The sequence below is a fragment of the Microcaecilia unicolor genome, chromosome 5, assembly GCF_901765095.1.
Source record: "Microcaecilia unicolor chromosome 5, aMicUni1.1, whole genome shotgun sequence".
NCBI lineage: Eukaryota > Metazoa > Chordata > Amphibia > Gymnophiona > Siphonopidae > Microcaecilia > Microcaecilia unicolor.
The window spans coordinates 326,800,529-326,816,287 of record NC_044035.1 but is presented as its reverse complement, the minus strand read 5'-3'; the positions used below and the strand labels follow the sequence as shown (position 1 = coordinate 326,816,287).

General features: G+C 42.7%; 1 protein-coding gene across 12 annotated transcripts in view; it reads right to left on the bottom strand.

Moving 5' to 3' along the window:
• Positions 1 to 1,182: 1,182 nt before the first annotated feature.
• TERB1 (telomere repeat binding bouquet formation protein 1) overlaps positions 1,183 to 15,759 on the bottom strand; it is a 241,566-nt gene continuing 226,989 nt past the window's right edge. For 11 of the 12 annotated variants that reach the window (XM_030204477.1, XM_030204483.1, XM_030204474.1 and 8 more), the window contains 2 exons: positions 10,466 to 10,675; positions 1,183 to 1,848 (listed from right to left, as the gene is read on the bottom strand). In XM_030204477.1, coding sequence (XP_030060337.1) covers positions 1,783 to 1,848; positions 10,466 to 10,675 — 276 coding nt within the window. In that variant the 3' untranslated portion in view covers positions 1,183 to 1,782. Of the gene's footprint in view, positions 1,849 to 4,069; positions 4,183 to 10,465; positions 10,676 to 15,759 lie in introns of all 12 variants that reach the window. The other variant, XR_003942250.1, reaches the window with a different exon arrangement.

Here is a 15,759-nt window from a genome sequence, read left to right as displayed (position 1 = left end):
AGGCGGTGATAGTGCTGGGCAGAGTCAGAGCCAGTGGTTGGGAGGCAGGGATAGTGCTGGGCAGACTTATACGGTCTGTGCCCTGAAAATGACAGATACAAATCAAGGTAAGGTATACACAAAAAGTAGCACATATGAGTTTATCTTGTTGGGCAGACTGGATAGACCGTGCAGGTCTTTTTCTGCCATCATCTACTATGTTATGATAGGGTCTCTCCTCTTCTTCAGCATTTACATTGGCTTCCAATTGAATTCAAGTTAAATACAAGGTTTTAATATTGACATACAAAGCTCTGCCCACTTCTATTCCTTCATACCTGGTGACCTTAACCATTCCTTACACTTTGACACGTATTCTTCGGTCACTCACTGACAACAGATTGTTTTTACTATTTCCTACTAAGGCCAGATGGGAATCCACACGCACTTCAGCTTTTTTACTTTCTCTGGCTTTGTGGAATTCACTTCCGTTATCTTTTCAATTAGAGATATCGTATACCTTATTCTGTACTGCATTGAAAACCCATCTCTTTCAATTAGTATTTGCCCTCTATGATGTTAATAAGAAAAAAAAAATCTTCAGCAGACACCCTGCAACGAAGAAATGTTAGATCATATCTGTTGATTTGATATTTTTGATTTTGGAAGTGTGTGCTATCTTATGTTTGAATTAGATGTTTGGTTTACTTTCCTATTATTTTATGGAATCCCTTTATTTACTATGTTTTATGTATTGTATTTGACTATTGTAAAACATTCTGGCTCACATTGCAAATAGAGACAGTATAGTAAAACCAATAAATGATACATGATATAGATTTTTGTGATGGCCTTTATTTAAAAAATGTACTAAATATCAAACACAATACTATAAATTAGAAGTAATCTAATGTACATTTACTATATATTAACTTAAATAACACCTAACCTGTTCTTAGGTAATGTAACTATCAACAATGACCTGTACAAAACCACTTTATAAAAGCAGCTGCAATAAAGATTGTCAAGCACATGGGGAAATCTGTCAACGCCTACAGAAACATCCATCATTTGGGGGGTCTTTTACAAAGCTGCTGTAGCATTTTTAGCTCTCAGTAAAAATCAGCGGGCGGTAAATGCTGAGATGCCTATTATATTTCTATGGGCATCTTAGCGTTTACCACCAGCTGATTTTTACCGCAAGCTAAAAACGTTAACGTGGCTTTATAAAAGGCCCCCTTTATATGGAACCAATTGTCTGCACATTGCTGGTAGAACTAGGTCTTCATTATTTGGGTACCATTGTTGCCTTCAGTGGCCAGCTACATTTTTCAGTGAGCAAATAATCATATTTATTTGGACAGATATTCCAGTGTATTTATAAAATTTAATGCAAGACCTCAAGATACAAACTTGTATTTTACTGCATAGCAATAGAGAGTAACCACCATCCATTCTCCTACTCTTTTCATTTTACATCTTTCAGCTGGTGAAATTCCTTTTAATTATTGGAGCTTGTGTGTTGTGATGAGCACAAGAATATACTTTTATCCTTGCTGTTCACACCTGTAGAGAAGTACTCCATCACTTTCTCTTAAGAACATGGGAACGGATAAAGGCATGCCACTATTTCTCCTTTAACTTAATTATGTCTTGTATTGCTTAAATTACTTTGGAAATTGTGAGGAGCTGTACATGGCAATAAGTTGATACATGTATATTCTTCTGAAAACCCTTTATTTTTAATATGTACAATGTTATGGATATGCTAAACATACAACTGCACAGTTCTTTAGGAGAAAGTTAATCTTCAGGGTCTAAGTTCTTCACTGAGGAGCCCCGTAGTGTTTGATTCTTATTTTCATTTCTCTGTATTAAAACAAAACAGATTTGTGATCCATAAAATTCAAGAAAGAGAATAATATACATTTATTTTTATTAACAATCATTAAAAATAATAAAGTCTTTTATTTCGATTTTTTGAGAGTGCAAAATAGGACTTAGCTTGATGTATAAGATTGCCAAGTAGCCTGTGCACTGTATTTTGAATAGTACTGATTTGTTCCCTAAAGTTAATGAAAAATCAAGCTGCTTTACTTCTTTCTAGCTAATAAATAGGGCTTGTCATTTTCAGGGATTTAATTACTCATGGTAATAAAGTGATGTCGATGGATATTTTCAATATGACGTCTAAGTCCAATTTTGGACGTTCCGCACAAAACATCCAAAATCCGAATTGGAAAGAAGGTCACTTTCAAAAAAGAAAAATGTCTATCTTTTTTTAAAAATACTGTTTCAAACAAGGTTTTGTGCTTTGGACGGGGTTTTTTTTTTGTCCATTTAAAACAAAAAACTGAATTAAGTACAAAACATAGAAATTCATGCCATTGGGATGTAGGAGCCAGCATTTTTAGTAGACATCCCAGGAGAGCAATGGGGCACCTTAGGAGGCACTTCTGTGCACTTCATGAAAATGCTTCAAGGTACGCATCTCACCTTTGCTCCCTTGTCCCTGAGCCCTCTAAAACCCACCAAAAGCCCCCAACCCCCCAACTGTACACCACTACAATAGCCCTTATAGGTGAAGGGGGCACCTATATGTGGGTACAGTAGGGTTTTGGTGACTTTGGGAGGGATCACAGTTTCCACCACACGTGTGACAGTTAGAGGAAGATAGGGACCAGGACCAGCATGCTGCTCTAATAGACCTGACTTTAACATTTGAGCCTGTCATAAAGGCTGGTCTTATTTTTATTAACTTTTTGGGGGAGTGGGAGGGGGTCAGTGAACACTGGGGGAGTATTGGGGGGGGGGTCACCCCTGATTACCTCCAGTGGTCATCTAGGGCACCTTTTTGTGTCTTATTCATTCTGAAAACAGGTCTAGACCAAAACGTCTTGGTTTTAGTCTTGTTCCATTATGGCTGTAAAACCTCTAAGTGCTAGGCACACCCTAAACCTGCCTTTGAAATGCCCCCTTGTGATCTGAACGAGATGATGTCGTCTTTTTTAGTGACTATACTCTTGGAGAGAATGTTATTTTACAATCCTCCCAGACTACTTCTTTTAGCTGGCAGGCTTTAAGTAACAATCTATCAGGATTTGGCACATTCCATTTTCCAAAAACGACGAGAACTTAAAGAGTTCACCTTCTATTTGCAGCATTTCAAATAGTGGTACAAATGGTTGTACCCTCTTGGCTTATGGATTACAGTTGAAGGAAGATCCAGAAAGGTGTGAACTGTGGCAGAGGCATAGCAAGCACTTGAGCAGTTATAGTTTCGGCTGTAGTAATTTACCTGAGTGGGCTAAAACTCTGACAGCTTCTTCTGTCCAGCAGCTGGCTGGTTCATGGCAGTTAGTACAGAAAAATCGCAAACTTACTTGGAAGACCTCTGAGAGTTTAGGAAGCTGAGCAGATAGAGATACAGCCTTACTTGAGAGCTGGACTATTACCTGGTTTAGTTGGCTTGATCTTAGACTGCTAATTACAGGGAGATCTGTGTATATGAAGATGGCATGGAGAAATTAAGTATTTGGTTTGGGAGATTTAGATAAAGAAATAGTACGTCTGCAGGGGTGTTGTCATTTCTCTAGTTCGAGGGGGAAGTGCAGGGAAATGTTCAATAGGGGAGGGAGGGATATTTTATGTTTGTAATATCCATTCCAACATTAAGTAACAAACTCCAGAGGGAGAGCTGATTATGGTGAATATGGATCAGTGAGTGGATGGGGAAGAAGGTAGAGGGAGGATGGGGTGGTGGGGACAGGGACAGGGGCAGGGACATGATGCTAAACAGAGAAAAGAGGCTTGTCCACAGTTAGAATGGGCCTGACACAAAGAGAGTGTCAGTACGGAGCAGCAAGTAAAGGAGAATGGGCTTCAAGGAGGCAGTGGAATGGGTGGGTAGGTACAAGTCGATGGGGACAGGCAGAAGGGGAGGGACAAATGGGGGTGGCAGTATTAAATTTTCTGGTCACTATACTCTGGTGCTATTGTCTAGGAGTGTGCTGGAGACAGCAAGAACCTGTGCAGACAAAGACAGCACAAAACCACTGGAAACAAGGGAAAAAGAAAATTCCATACTCACCTTTAAGCTGCAATGAGTTTTGGGCTCATTCTTTAGCTCCAGGCTGCACCAATGGGCTATGGAAGGGCAACATGTCCAGGCAGGTCACTGTATCTGTGCACAGGGTCTTGGTCCTTAAACAAAAAAGGGGCAGTCAGCATCGCGAGAAGAGTGAGTTAGTTAATGGCGTGAGGAATGCAGTCTACTTGTGTTCCTGCTCAATTCTGTGAGCCAGTTGGGAACACCTCCACACAATCTCCCAGGTTGGCAGAGTGGGATCTGGCCTCGTGCATAGCTGCTGCATCATGCTCCTTCCAGTTGCATTTTGTTTCCTCGTGGTTGCGATCTCCCCCAGGTTGCTCTGCCCTTTCAGGCTTGCCTGTTCGATCTTGGCCCATTTTCTCTAGTGCTCTTGTTACAGGGTAGATTATGTGGGGAGGTTTGCCTGTGCTCTCTGGCACAATTGCTGCAGGGTTGGCTCAGGGATTGGAGCTGTTTTGCAATGCGGAGTGGCGGCACCATGCAGAGATCACAGCAAGCATTCCCATAAGCCATGGTGGCCATCTTAAGTGTGGCATGTAGATGGAGAGTGGTAGGCAGCCATATTAAGTGTCTTCACAAGGGCATTATCAGCCATCTTGCTTTGACCAAGGGGAGCTGCCATTTTGGTTTTCAATACTGAAAACTCCAATTGTGGAAAAAGATGCACACTAATTGAATACAATAAATCAACTTCAATAGGCCCACATGAATATCTCAATTGCAATAGACGGGGTAGAATAAACAGATAACAGTCTCATATAGCCCTACCGCAAGATTGGGCAAGAGAGACAAGCTGTTATTGCAGCAAAAGCAATTCTGGATTTTCTGTTTAAAATCTTTGGAACCCGAGAGGTTGAATTCTAACATCAATTTGGTTTCTTTCTTTTAAAGTACCAGCGTGTTATAATAAAGTTTTGTCAGATGTCAGCTCTGACGTAGTAGTTGACGTACTACATAAGGTGAAGGGAAAGTGTTTGCTGAACAACGCCGACACCATTTTCTGCAGATGGATGATGATCAGCAGTGCTATAGTGAGCCTTATATTCTTTGAATTTTTGTATGAAAATATGTTTCATTCACACTACAATTATGCTGGTTCTTATTTTTTTTGCAGGTGATAGTTTTTTCCCCTGACAAAGCCTCGGTGAAATGGTGCATGTTGGGATTCCTTTTACTGTTAAGATAAGTATCACCAGTTATTTCATTTTGCTATTGCTGCTTTGGAAGTGAAAGTGTTAAGAATAACCATGGCGTGCAACAAGTATGAACGAATAGATATTTTGAAGGAAGATGAATAAGGACTAAACAAAGATAAATATTTCAATGGTATAGATTTTTTAATGGGAGACCAGCAACAAGTCGCAGAATTAAACTTTAGGAGGTTTTGAGGGACTGATGCTTGAATTGGAGCTAAAAGTAATGTAAAGCCACATTTACAAACAGTGGCACTAAAACACTTTGTGCTTTCTGAGGTCCCTTTCCTCCTGACACGTGGACAGTTTTGTGTATGGATGTTGCATTCAGTGTGCACCTTTTTCCACAAATTGGCGTTTAAGTTTTGACGGATTTTTTGTGGGAACGTTTTGGTGCCATTCTTTTGTCAAGTGTTGACGAAGCAATATAGATGCGTTTTGTTTTATTTCCATTGCATGTATAAACTGAATTATATTACTTCAGACTATGTTATCAGGCTTATTTTCGAAAGAGAAGGGTGCCCCATCTTCCGACATAAATCGGGAGATGGGCGTCCTTCTCTCAGGGGTGCCCAAATCGGCATAATCGAAAGCCGATTTGGGGCGCCCTCAACTGCTTTCCGTCGCGGGGATGACCAAAGTTCCCGGGGGTGTGTCGGCAGCGTAGTGAAGGCGGGACTGGGGCGTGCCTAACATATGGGCGTCCTCGGCCGATAATGGAAAAAAGAAGGGCGTCCCTGACGAGCACTTGGCCGACTTTACTTGGTCCATTTTTTCTTGCGACCAAGCCTCAAAAAGGTGCCCGAACTGACCAGATGACAACCGGAGGGAATTGGGGATGACCTCCCCTTACTCCCCCAGAGGTCACCAACCCCCTCCCACCCTCAAAAATAAAACTTAAAATTTTTTTTGCCAGCCTCAAATGTCATACCCAGCTCCATGACAGCAGTATGCAGGTCCTTGGAGCAGTTTTAGTGGGTGCAGTGCACTTCAGGCAGGCGGACCCAGGCCCATCCCCCCCCCACCTGTTACATTTGTGGTGGTAAATGTGAGCCCTCCAAAACCCACCAGAAACCCACTGTACCCACATGTAGGTGCCCCCTTCACCCCTTAGGGCTATGGTAGTGGTGTACAGTTGTGGGGAGTGGGTTTTGGGGGGGTTGGGGGGGCTCAGCCTACAAGGTAAGGGAGCTATGCACCTGGGAGCAATTTATGAAGTCCAGTGCAGTGCCCCCTAGGGTGCCCGGTTGGTGTCCTGGCATATGATGAATGCTGGCTCCTCCCATGACCAAATGGCTTGGATTTGGTAATTTCTGAGATGGGCGTCCTCGGTTTCCATTATTGCCGAAAATTGGGGACGACCATCTCTAAGATCGACCTAAATGTGGAGATTTGGGCGTCCCCAACCGTATTATCGAAACAAAAGATGGCCGCCCATCTTGTTTCGAAAAAACGGGTTTCCCCACCCCTTTGCGGGGATGTCCTGCGAGGACGGCCCCAGGAAAACTTGGGCGTCCCGTTCGATTATGCCCCTCCACATGTACGCAATTGATTTAAAAAAAAGAAAGTTTTATCTCTATACGCATATCAATTCATAGTATGTTATTTTATAAGCCATTTACGGTGCAAATTGTATCACACATACCAAAAAACAAAAGGAGGCATGGTGCAAGGATGTATGGATGTACACTGGGGTGGATGTATGCGCATGCACAATACTTATTGAGTCTTATATAATGTATCAAAGTGGGGGTTGGTAATGGACTGTTGAAATGTGGATCTGAGTGTACTAGCAGTTGACAATTATCTAACCCTCTCATTCCTTATAGAGTTGTTGTGCAGCTATGCCCCCTTCAAAGAATGCTGATCAAGCAAAGTGCACTAGTGCAGTGGCCCCAGCAAAGGGATCCAGCATGCAAGCCTCCAGGTCTGCAGCAGCATCTTGGGCCAAGACAACGGGACTACAGGCCAAGCATGGCACTAAGAGGGTTGAGCACGAGGATCAGAGCATTGAGGACCTCATTCAGGAGCTGCACTGATACAGGGTCAACCAAGTGCGACAGTGGTGTCAAGTCCCTGGCAAAAGGGGTGCCACAAAAGATGAAACAAAAAATTTGGAATTATGAGTTTATTGATATGTTTTCCCTTCTCATCAGGGACCAGGATGATGTAACGGGGATGAGGAGGATAAGGAACACAAATGTCACGACAGCCCATATATGCAAGATATTTAAATCCATTGCTAACTGGTTTCAGCCTTTCATATATTCATGAGCGTGATCATAGAAAAAGAACCAGAGATGAGCCCCCATCTCATAAGATATTTAGACACTATCACATGAGCACATAAAATGTATGGAGACTGACATCAAATTCATGAAGACTATGGCAGAGTACCCATCCATCTCTTGGTGTCATAGGGTAGTCGATCTATGATTAGATGAAATGACTTCATACAGGCCATTTAGCCCAGTCAGGTTCCTATCTTCAAACTCTGCCTCCACCTCAAGACCTAAATCTATGGTCAGCAAAAGAATATGCAAGCAGTTCAACATTACTAACTGTACGTGGAATGCGTGCAGGTTTCAGCATGCTTGCTCCGACTGCGGAGCCCCACACCTGGACACGCAATGCAGATCTGCTGGGGACAAACATACACAGCCACAACACCCTACTGTCAACAAGAGCTCCCTGGCACCATCCCCAATTAACCTACGTTTGATGTTATCATGGCTGGCTCAATACCCAGAGAGGAACAGGTGGCAAGCATAAGTAGCAGTTTCTCAAAAGATTTCCCTATCCCTTACATGGGCCTTTCCAGGGCCTGTGCAACATGTTTAGAAAGGTAAATGAGGCAGGGGGCACTGATGTTTGGGGAACCAAAAGCTGCCATCCTGTGCCAATCCTGTGCAGCATGTGTGTCCGAGGAGAAAGCTTTCCCACCTGAACGTCTCCCCTCTTTTCAGCCTCCTTCTCCCACCAGCCTTGCATTTAAAAATCACTTGCAGAGCGATGGGAACATTTCTTTCCACAGTCACCACTCTGCCTGCCTTCCTTCCAGTCTGGCTACTTTCCGCATTAGATAGATTAACTACTTCCTGTTAAACAGGAAGTAGTTAGTCTTTAGTGTGGCACCAGCAGCAAAACCGAAGGCAGGTAGGCAGAGTGGTGGCATCAAAAAGAGATGCTCCCATCGCTATGCAAGTGATTTTTAAATGCAGGGCTGGTAGGAGAAAAGGGCTATGGGCTGGGGCTAGAGCTGGGGGCTGAAAGGCACTGAGGCTAGAGCTGGGGGTTGAAAAGGGAAGCACCAGGTGGGAGAAGGGGGCTGGAGATGAAAAGGGGTAGAGTGGTAAAAGGGCTCCGAGGCTGAAGCTGGGGGTTAAAAGGGGGAGCAGGTGACAGAAGAGGACAAGAGCTGGAGCTGGGGTAGGTGGCAGAACTGGGCTGGTCGGGAGCTGGGAATTGAAAAAGGGGTGGGTGGAAGAAGAGGGTTGGGGCTTAGAAATGGCTCTGATTAGAGGCAAGGAGATGGCCCTGATTTAGGAGCTATCAAACAGTGGCTGGGAATAGCAAAAGGGGGCTGATGCAAGGGCTGGAGCAGAGAAAAAGGGTAGAGTTGGGGATGGGGTGAGAGATGCTAGGCATGAGTGCTGGGGTCTGGGAAGGAGTGGATGGAATATAAAGGGTTTGGGGCTGATGCAGTGGCTTGGAGAAGGAAGAGGATGACAGATACAGTGTGGGGGAGGGAAGAAGCAAGAGAGGCAGAGGCATGGGTAATGGATTTAAGGTGGAAGAAAGATAAGGGTACATAAATACTGGAGAAGCAGGTAGGTGAATGGATGCTAGAGAAAGGGAGAAGACGCAGAATCAAAGGATGATAGGGAAAGGGGAAAACAGGGAGTGTTGCAAAGAAGGTGAGGGACAAAAGAATGGGACAGATCTTTGAAGGAGGTGAGAACGGGTATAAACAGGGAAGGTAAAAGGAGACATGGGAGCCTGAATAAGGAGATAAGACATAAAAGGGGCCGTTGCGGGAGAGGGGATGAATGACATGGAAGGAGCTGGTGTTGGTATTCGATGAGAGGTAGAGACTTATAAACTGGGGAGGCAATGAATACAAAGGGTGAAAATAGGAGACTCGAAAGTGGGTGAAAAACAGGAAATAGGAGACTGAAGAAGAATAAGACAGGCAAGAATGTGAGTACTAGGGAGGTAAGCGCAGAAAGTAAAAATCTGGTACGTAGATGAATGATGGAGACTAAAAGATTGGAGGGAGGGGAGGAATAAAAATCTATAGGTAGGTAAAAATTCTGCTGCACAACTTATATTCCACCAGTGTCGCTATGCTCATATTAGCCCTCTCCAAGTCACTTCATTGGCTCCCTGACCATTTCTGCATACAGTTTAAACTCCACTTATTGACTTACAAGTGCATTCACTCTGTATCTCATCAGTAACTATCTACTCTTATCTCTCCCTACACTCCTCCCCAGGAACTCTGTTCATTGGCTAAATCTCTTATCTGTACCCTTCTCCTCCAATGCCAACTCCAGACTCCGTTCCTTGTATCTTGCTGCACCATATGCCTGGAATAGACTTCCTGAGCCAGCACATCGAACTCCTTTTCTGGCAGTCTTGAAATCTAGGTTAAAAGGCCACATTTTTGAGGCTGCTTTTAACTCCTAACCCCCATTCACTTGTTCAGTACATAAGTCTGTTTTATCATTCCAACCTTAGGAAATTCCTTATCCATTATATGTCCTGTTTGTCCTGATTAGATTGTAAGCTCTGTCGAGCAGGGACTGTCTCTTCATGCTCAAGTGTACAGCGCTGTGTACATCCAATAGCACTACAGAAAAGATAAGTAGGAGTAGTAATAGTAGTAGTGTGGGAAAGATAAGAAATGAATACATTTCAACAATAAGCTAACATATGAATGAATGGAAAAAATCCCTCAAGTAGCCACTGTGGGTGTAAGTACTGACAATGGGAAGATATTTCTTTTTAAACATACACAAGAGCTCTGACTTACAGTGAAAATAACATTTTCTCATTTATATGGTGTCTAAAGAAATTATTTTCCACCATGTACCTTTTTGATTCCACTAGACTAAAACATCTCAGATTCATGGATTAAAAAGGCAGGGACATGAAAACACAAGTTGAATTCCTTTTCTACCTGTAGCTTTTGATACTTTCTGGCTAGATCCACATTTGTTCGTCCTTCTTGAAAAGGGTAAGACCACAAGATTGAATTCCAATGGTGTCCAAGTTTCTTTACACCATCCTCAAGATAGTTTATTTCTTCTTTTGTGAATTCTTTACGAATTCTTCGTTTCTTTTTTATGAATTCTCTTATACACACACTGGAAGAGGGTACATCATAACTCTGCAAAGGATAATACTTGGATGGATCAACAAAATTTTATTTTTGATGTTAATAGCAAAAATAGCCTAGGGTGGTGGTACTCAAAGTAGTAATCATCACACTTCCCTCTACCAGATGCTCTGGTTTTTGGATACCCCTAATATGCATGAGTTACATCCCTAATTATGCATAATACATATACACTGTGTCAGAAAAAAAGTGAGCCCTTGAAACATATTGCAGTAACAACCAGAAACATGCACAGAATTAATTAAAATGTTTTTTGTGCATAAAGCGACATCTATTTCAAACAATGATGCATGGTTTCATAGAAATCCACCTTAACATTACTGAGATGTCAAATTTTAAATAACACTACCGAAAAGTTAGCGGTTCTAGCACAGTTAATATCAACCTGCACAGTCCAAATGTTAAACTCTGATCTTTTAGCGCTGTATCCTTTTTCAACTCTGAGTATTTTAATTAAAACTCAATCTTCTTTTGATGTCATTGTGCATTGATAAACAAAATGTTATCACAGATGACGTAAGCAAGTAAGTAATTAAGTCATGTTGGAAACTGAGATTTGTGACAGTAGTTTGTAAAAATTAAAAATCTCAAACAGGGCAAGGGATTCCTATGTAATTTGGCATCAGTGATGCAAATAGATGTCACTTTGTCCATGTAAAAATTTAATTAATTTGGTGCAAGTTTGAATTTGTTATTGCAAAACGTTTTGGGGGCTCACTTTTATCTAGATAGAGTGTATATTATGAAAAACAGATTGGCACGGAAAGGGTATAAGAACTAGTTGTGCATCACCGAGCTTGGGTATACTACCTTGTAACATGAAACTGATTTACCATTCATCATATATTGTAACATAGTAACATAGTAGTTGACGGCAGAAAAAAGACCTGCACGGTCCATCCAGTCTGCCCAACAAGACAACTCATGTGTGCTACTTTTTGTGTATACCCTACTTTGATTTGTACCTGTGCTCTTCAGGGCACAGACCGTATAAGTCTGCCCAGCACTATCCCCGCCTCCCAACCACCAGCCCCGCCTCCCAACCACCGGCTCTGGCACAGACCGTATAAGTCTGCCCAGCGCTATCAAAGTTATGTGACATGAAACAGTTACACTGACATTATATACTCATATGCAAATGAGACATAACAGAAGTCTCTTTGAGAATCAATGTACTAACCCCCTGGGATTTCCTAAAGATTAGCAGCTAGCTGCCTCTTTCCTGTGTAAATTTGCTGTAGATTCAAATGAGTATAAAGGATAATTTTCTAAACCATTTCTATGCATACAATACTGATTTATGCACTAACCCCTGGATTCTATATAGCGCGATTATCATTCTGCACCAAAATCCAGTATCAATGTGAATAACTTAATTGGCTTCATAAGTCAATAAGCATTGTTAATAGCACTAAACAAGCAATAATGAGCACTTATTGGCAATAATTAGAATTTATGTGCACAATCCCCTAAGTGTATTTTATTATTTATTTATTACATTTGTACCCTGCTCTTTCTGTAATCCTCCTATGTTTACTTACTTATCCGTTAACCCCATTAGTTTTGCGTTTACCACAAACTGTATATTCTTCTTACGACTTTGTAATTCTTTATATTGTTCTATGTAAGCTGCATCGAGCCTGCCATGTGTGGGAAAGCACGGGGTACAAATGTAATAAATAAATAAATGCAATGCGCCTAAATTTTAATGTGTGTAGGCAAAAAGGGGCATGGTTATGGACAGGGAAATGGGCATTTCATGGGCGTTTCAAAATTTACATGCGTTGTTATAGAATATGGTTGTCTGCACCTAAATCTATGTGCTAAGATTTATGCCATGTTTTCGTTGGTGTAAATGGGTGTGTGTAGTTCTAGGTGCTAGGATATTGACTAAGCGCATTCTATATACTGCACCTAAATCTAGGCTCCGCTTATAGAATACACTTAAGTGGAAATGTTTTCCGCACAGATTTTTTAAAGTGCCATATATAGAATCTGGCTCTAAATGGACTCATAAAATTAGGTCATGCCTAAAAGTAGGTGCAATGCAAGCTGGTGTACACTCGTACAGTAGGCACATTCAGGGATAGAGTTTAGGTGGAGTCATGATTTACATATGTATTTTACAAAATACATGCATACATTGCATTTATTTATTTACATATGTATTTTACAAAATACATGCATACATTTTTTTAAACTATAAATGTTATTGAACTTTTCTAGTGCAATCCAAACAGTACAGGGTATAAATATCATAATACAAACAGAAACCTGAACACCTGTCTTGGACCAACACCTTCCCTATTGACATAAAGGCTGAAGTATCCCCAGGCCAGGAATGACTAATCTCCCGTGCCACATACCCCTTTACAAACCGATAAACAAGACAAAACAAACTAGTAAAGGGTACTCAAGAACCAAGCCTCTGCTGACAAGTTCTTAACTCCCTCTCTTGTTTAGACTACCTCCACCCATCTCCAGTGGCGTAGGAAGGGGGGGCGGTTCGCCCCGGGTGCACGCCACTGGGGGGGTGTCGGCTCCGCGCTGGTGCACTGCCCTCTCTGCCCCGGAACAGGTTACTTTCTGTTCCGGGACAGAGAGAGCAGTGAACCAGCGCGGAGCCGACACACCCCAGCAACGTGCAGTCGGGGCGGATCGGCCCTCCCGCCCGTCCCTCGCCGCAGGTATGCGCTCCGAGAGGGGGGTGCACAGCAGCGACCCGCCCCGGGTGTCAGCTCCCCTCGTTACGGCTCTGCCCATCTCCCTCCTAACCCCTACCCTACTCCCTGAAAACACATCCCCAACTGCTCTACTGTGGGTGCTTGTGGTGCACCAGCGGAGTCCCACTGATTTCACTGAAACCATTCTAAAGGCTTGAGAAAAGCCTCCCACTGAGCAGGTTCCCCCTTTCAAACTCCAGTCACTTCTGAGGGATGATCAATAATCCCTAAGTGAACCTGTTTCAAATCTCTACCGTGTGCCACTGTTGTTGTTGGTCCTGCCACCTCCCTCTTAGTTCCAAAGTCACCCTATCACAAAGTCTGATTTCCCGGAGGGCTGTATGCCTTGTCACCAATGCTGGGCCACCAACCCCCCTCCAAGCTCTCGCAATCCCCATTTTAGCTGCTAAAATCAAGAGGTGGGCTATACCTTTTGGAATCCCTTCCTCTAGTGCTATGAGGAATCAAACCAAGTAAACAGGCCAATTTATCATGCGCCTAATATTCTCCTCTCCAATCCTTTATTTGGGCCCAAATTTTAGTCCAGTAGGCCTGCACCACGGAGCACTCCCACTATAAATGTTCCATCGCTCCCTGCTGCCCACACTGTCTCCAGCAAAGGCCAGAAATTCCCTCCCCAGTTTTCTATCCCTGTGCTATTAGATTGTAAGCTCTTTGAGCAGGGACTGTCTTTCTTCTATGTTTGTGCAGCGCTGCGTATGCCTTGTAGCGCTATAGAAATGCTAAATAGTAGTAGTAGTAGTAGTATAGGACTCCAATATGTAAAATTTGAAATTGCAATTGGTTATACTTGGTAGTTGCCATGCATTTATGCACGTACCAGTACACCACCTGCCATTCCTCTACATGCATACATTTAAACCTTCTCTTTATCTAGACAAGATTGCTGCAGGATTTGTCCTAGTATTTTATGAAGACTCATACTTGCCTAAGTGTCTTTATATAACAGGGAAAAATAGGTGCCTTCCTGCAATATTAACCTAGGCACCCTGTTATAAAATTACCCTTTATGGGGATAATTCTATAATAGATAGGTGCCAAGTGCTGTTTGTGGAGCAGACAGGTGCCACAAACAGCAGGGAATAAAAAGTATAATTCTGGAAAGGAGGAACATATGTGCACAACCATCATAGTGTGTACATGTGCCTATAAAGAACCATGTTTGGGGCAGAGAAAGGTGTGCATTAGGTGGGGCCAGAAAGTTTGTGCATATGACATTATTCATATGTGTCAAGCACATGAATCTCACTGAAAGTATGTACCCACATTTACACCTGTTATATATATAGCAACATTGTGCTGCTGTTTGGCAATTCAGTATATGGTCAGTTCTCACTCATTCTCAAACTATAAACCCCTCTGCCCTCACTGAACTCTACTGTCCTATTACCATCCACACTGCTCCCTTGTTCACTCTCCATCGGCCCCAGGAGGAAGGCTAACCAGCCTGAAGCATGCACCAGTCCCGCAAACCTGGCTGGCAACCAACACTTGCGGCTCCATTTTACTTCCGAGTTCATTGGTGCTGCCCCTCCTCCCGACCCACCTCCTCCAGCACCATAAGGGACCCTCACCTGGGCTAAGGGGCATGAGAGCAAGGGCCTTCTGCAAATAAAAGGATCAAAGGAATGTAATGAGCTCAGCACCAGTGCTCAAGTACTCTCTAAACCCTCACATAAACTAAGGAAATGGATGATTGAGGGGCCTTCAGCATAGTAGCAATGATAGAAGGTTAAAACTCCATTCTTTTTAGGCAATGCCTGTCAAGGGCTATGCCATAAGCTAAAAGCAATCCAGATCTTTCATGAGCATTATGGGGCAGTTCTACAAATTGAAGAGTAGCAAATCTCCTGGACTGGATGGTATTCATCCCAGAGTACGTATAGAACTGAAAAATGAACTTGCGGAGCTATTGTTAGTAATATGTAATTCATCCTTATAATCGAGCGTGGTACCGGAAGATTGGAGGGATGTAATGCCCATTTTTAAAAAAGGTTCCAGAGGAGATCTGGGAGATTATAGACCGGTGAGTCTGACGTTGGTGCCAGGCAAAATGGAAGAGACTATTACAAAGAACAAAATTACAGAGCATATTCAAAAGCATGGCTTAATGAGACCAAGTCAGCATGGATTTAGTGAAGGGAAATCTTGCTTCACCAATCTATGACATTTATTTGAAGGGGTGAACAAACATGTGGATAAAGGCGAGCCGGTTGATATTGTGTATCTGGATTTTCTGAAGGCGTTTTACAAAGTACCTCATGAAAGACTCCAGAGGAAATTGGAGAGTCATGGGATAGGAGGTAGTGTTCTATTGTGGATTAAAAACTG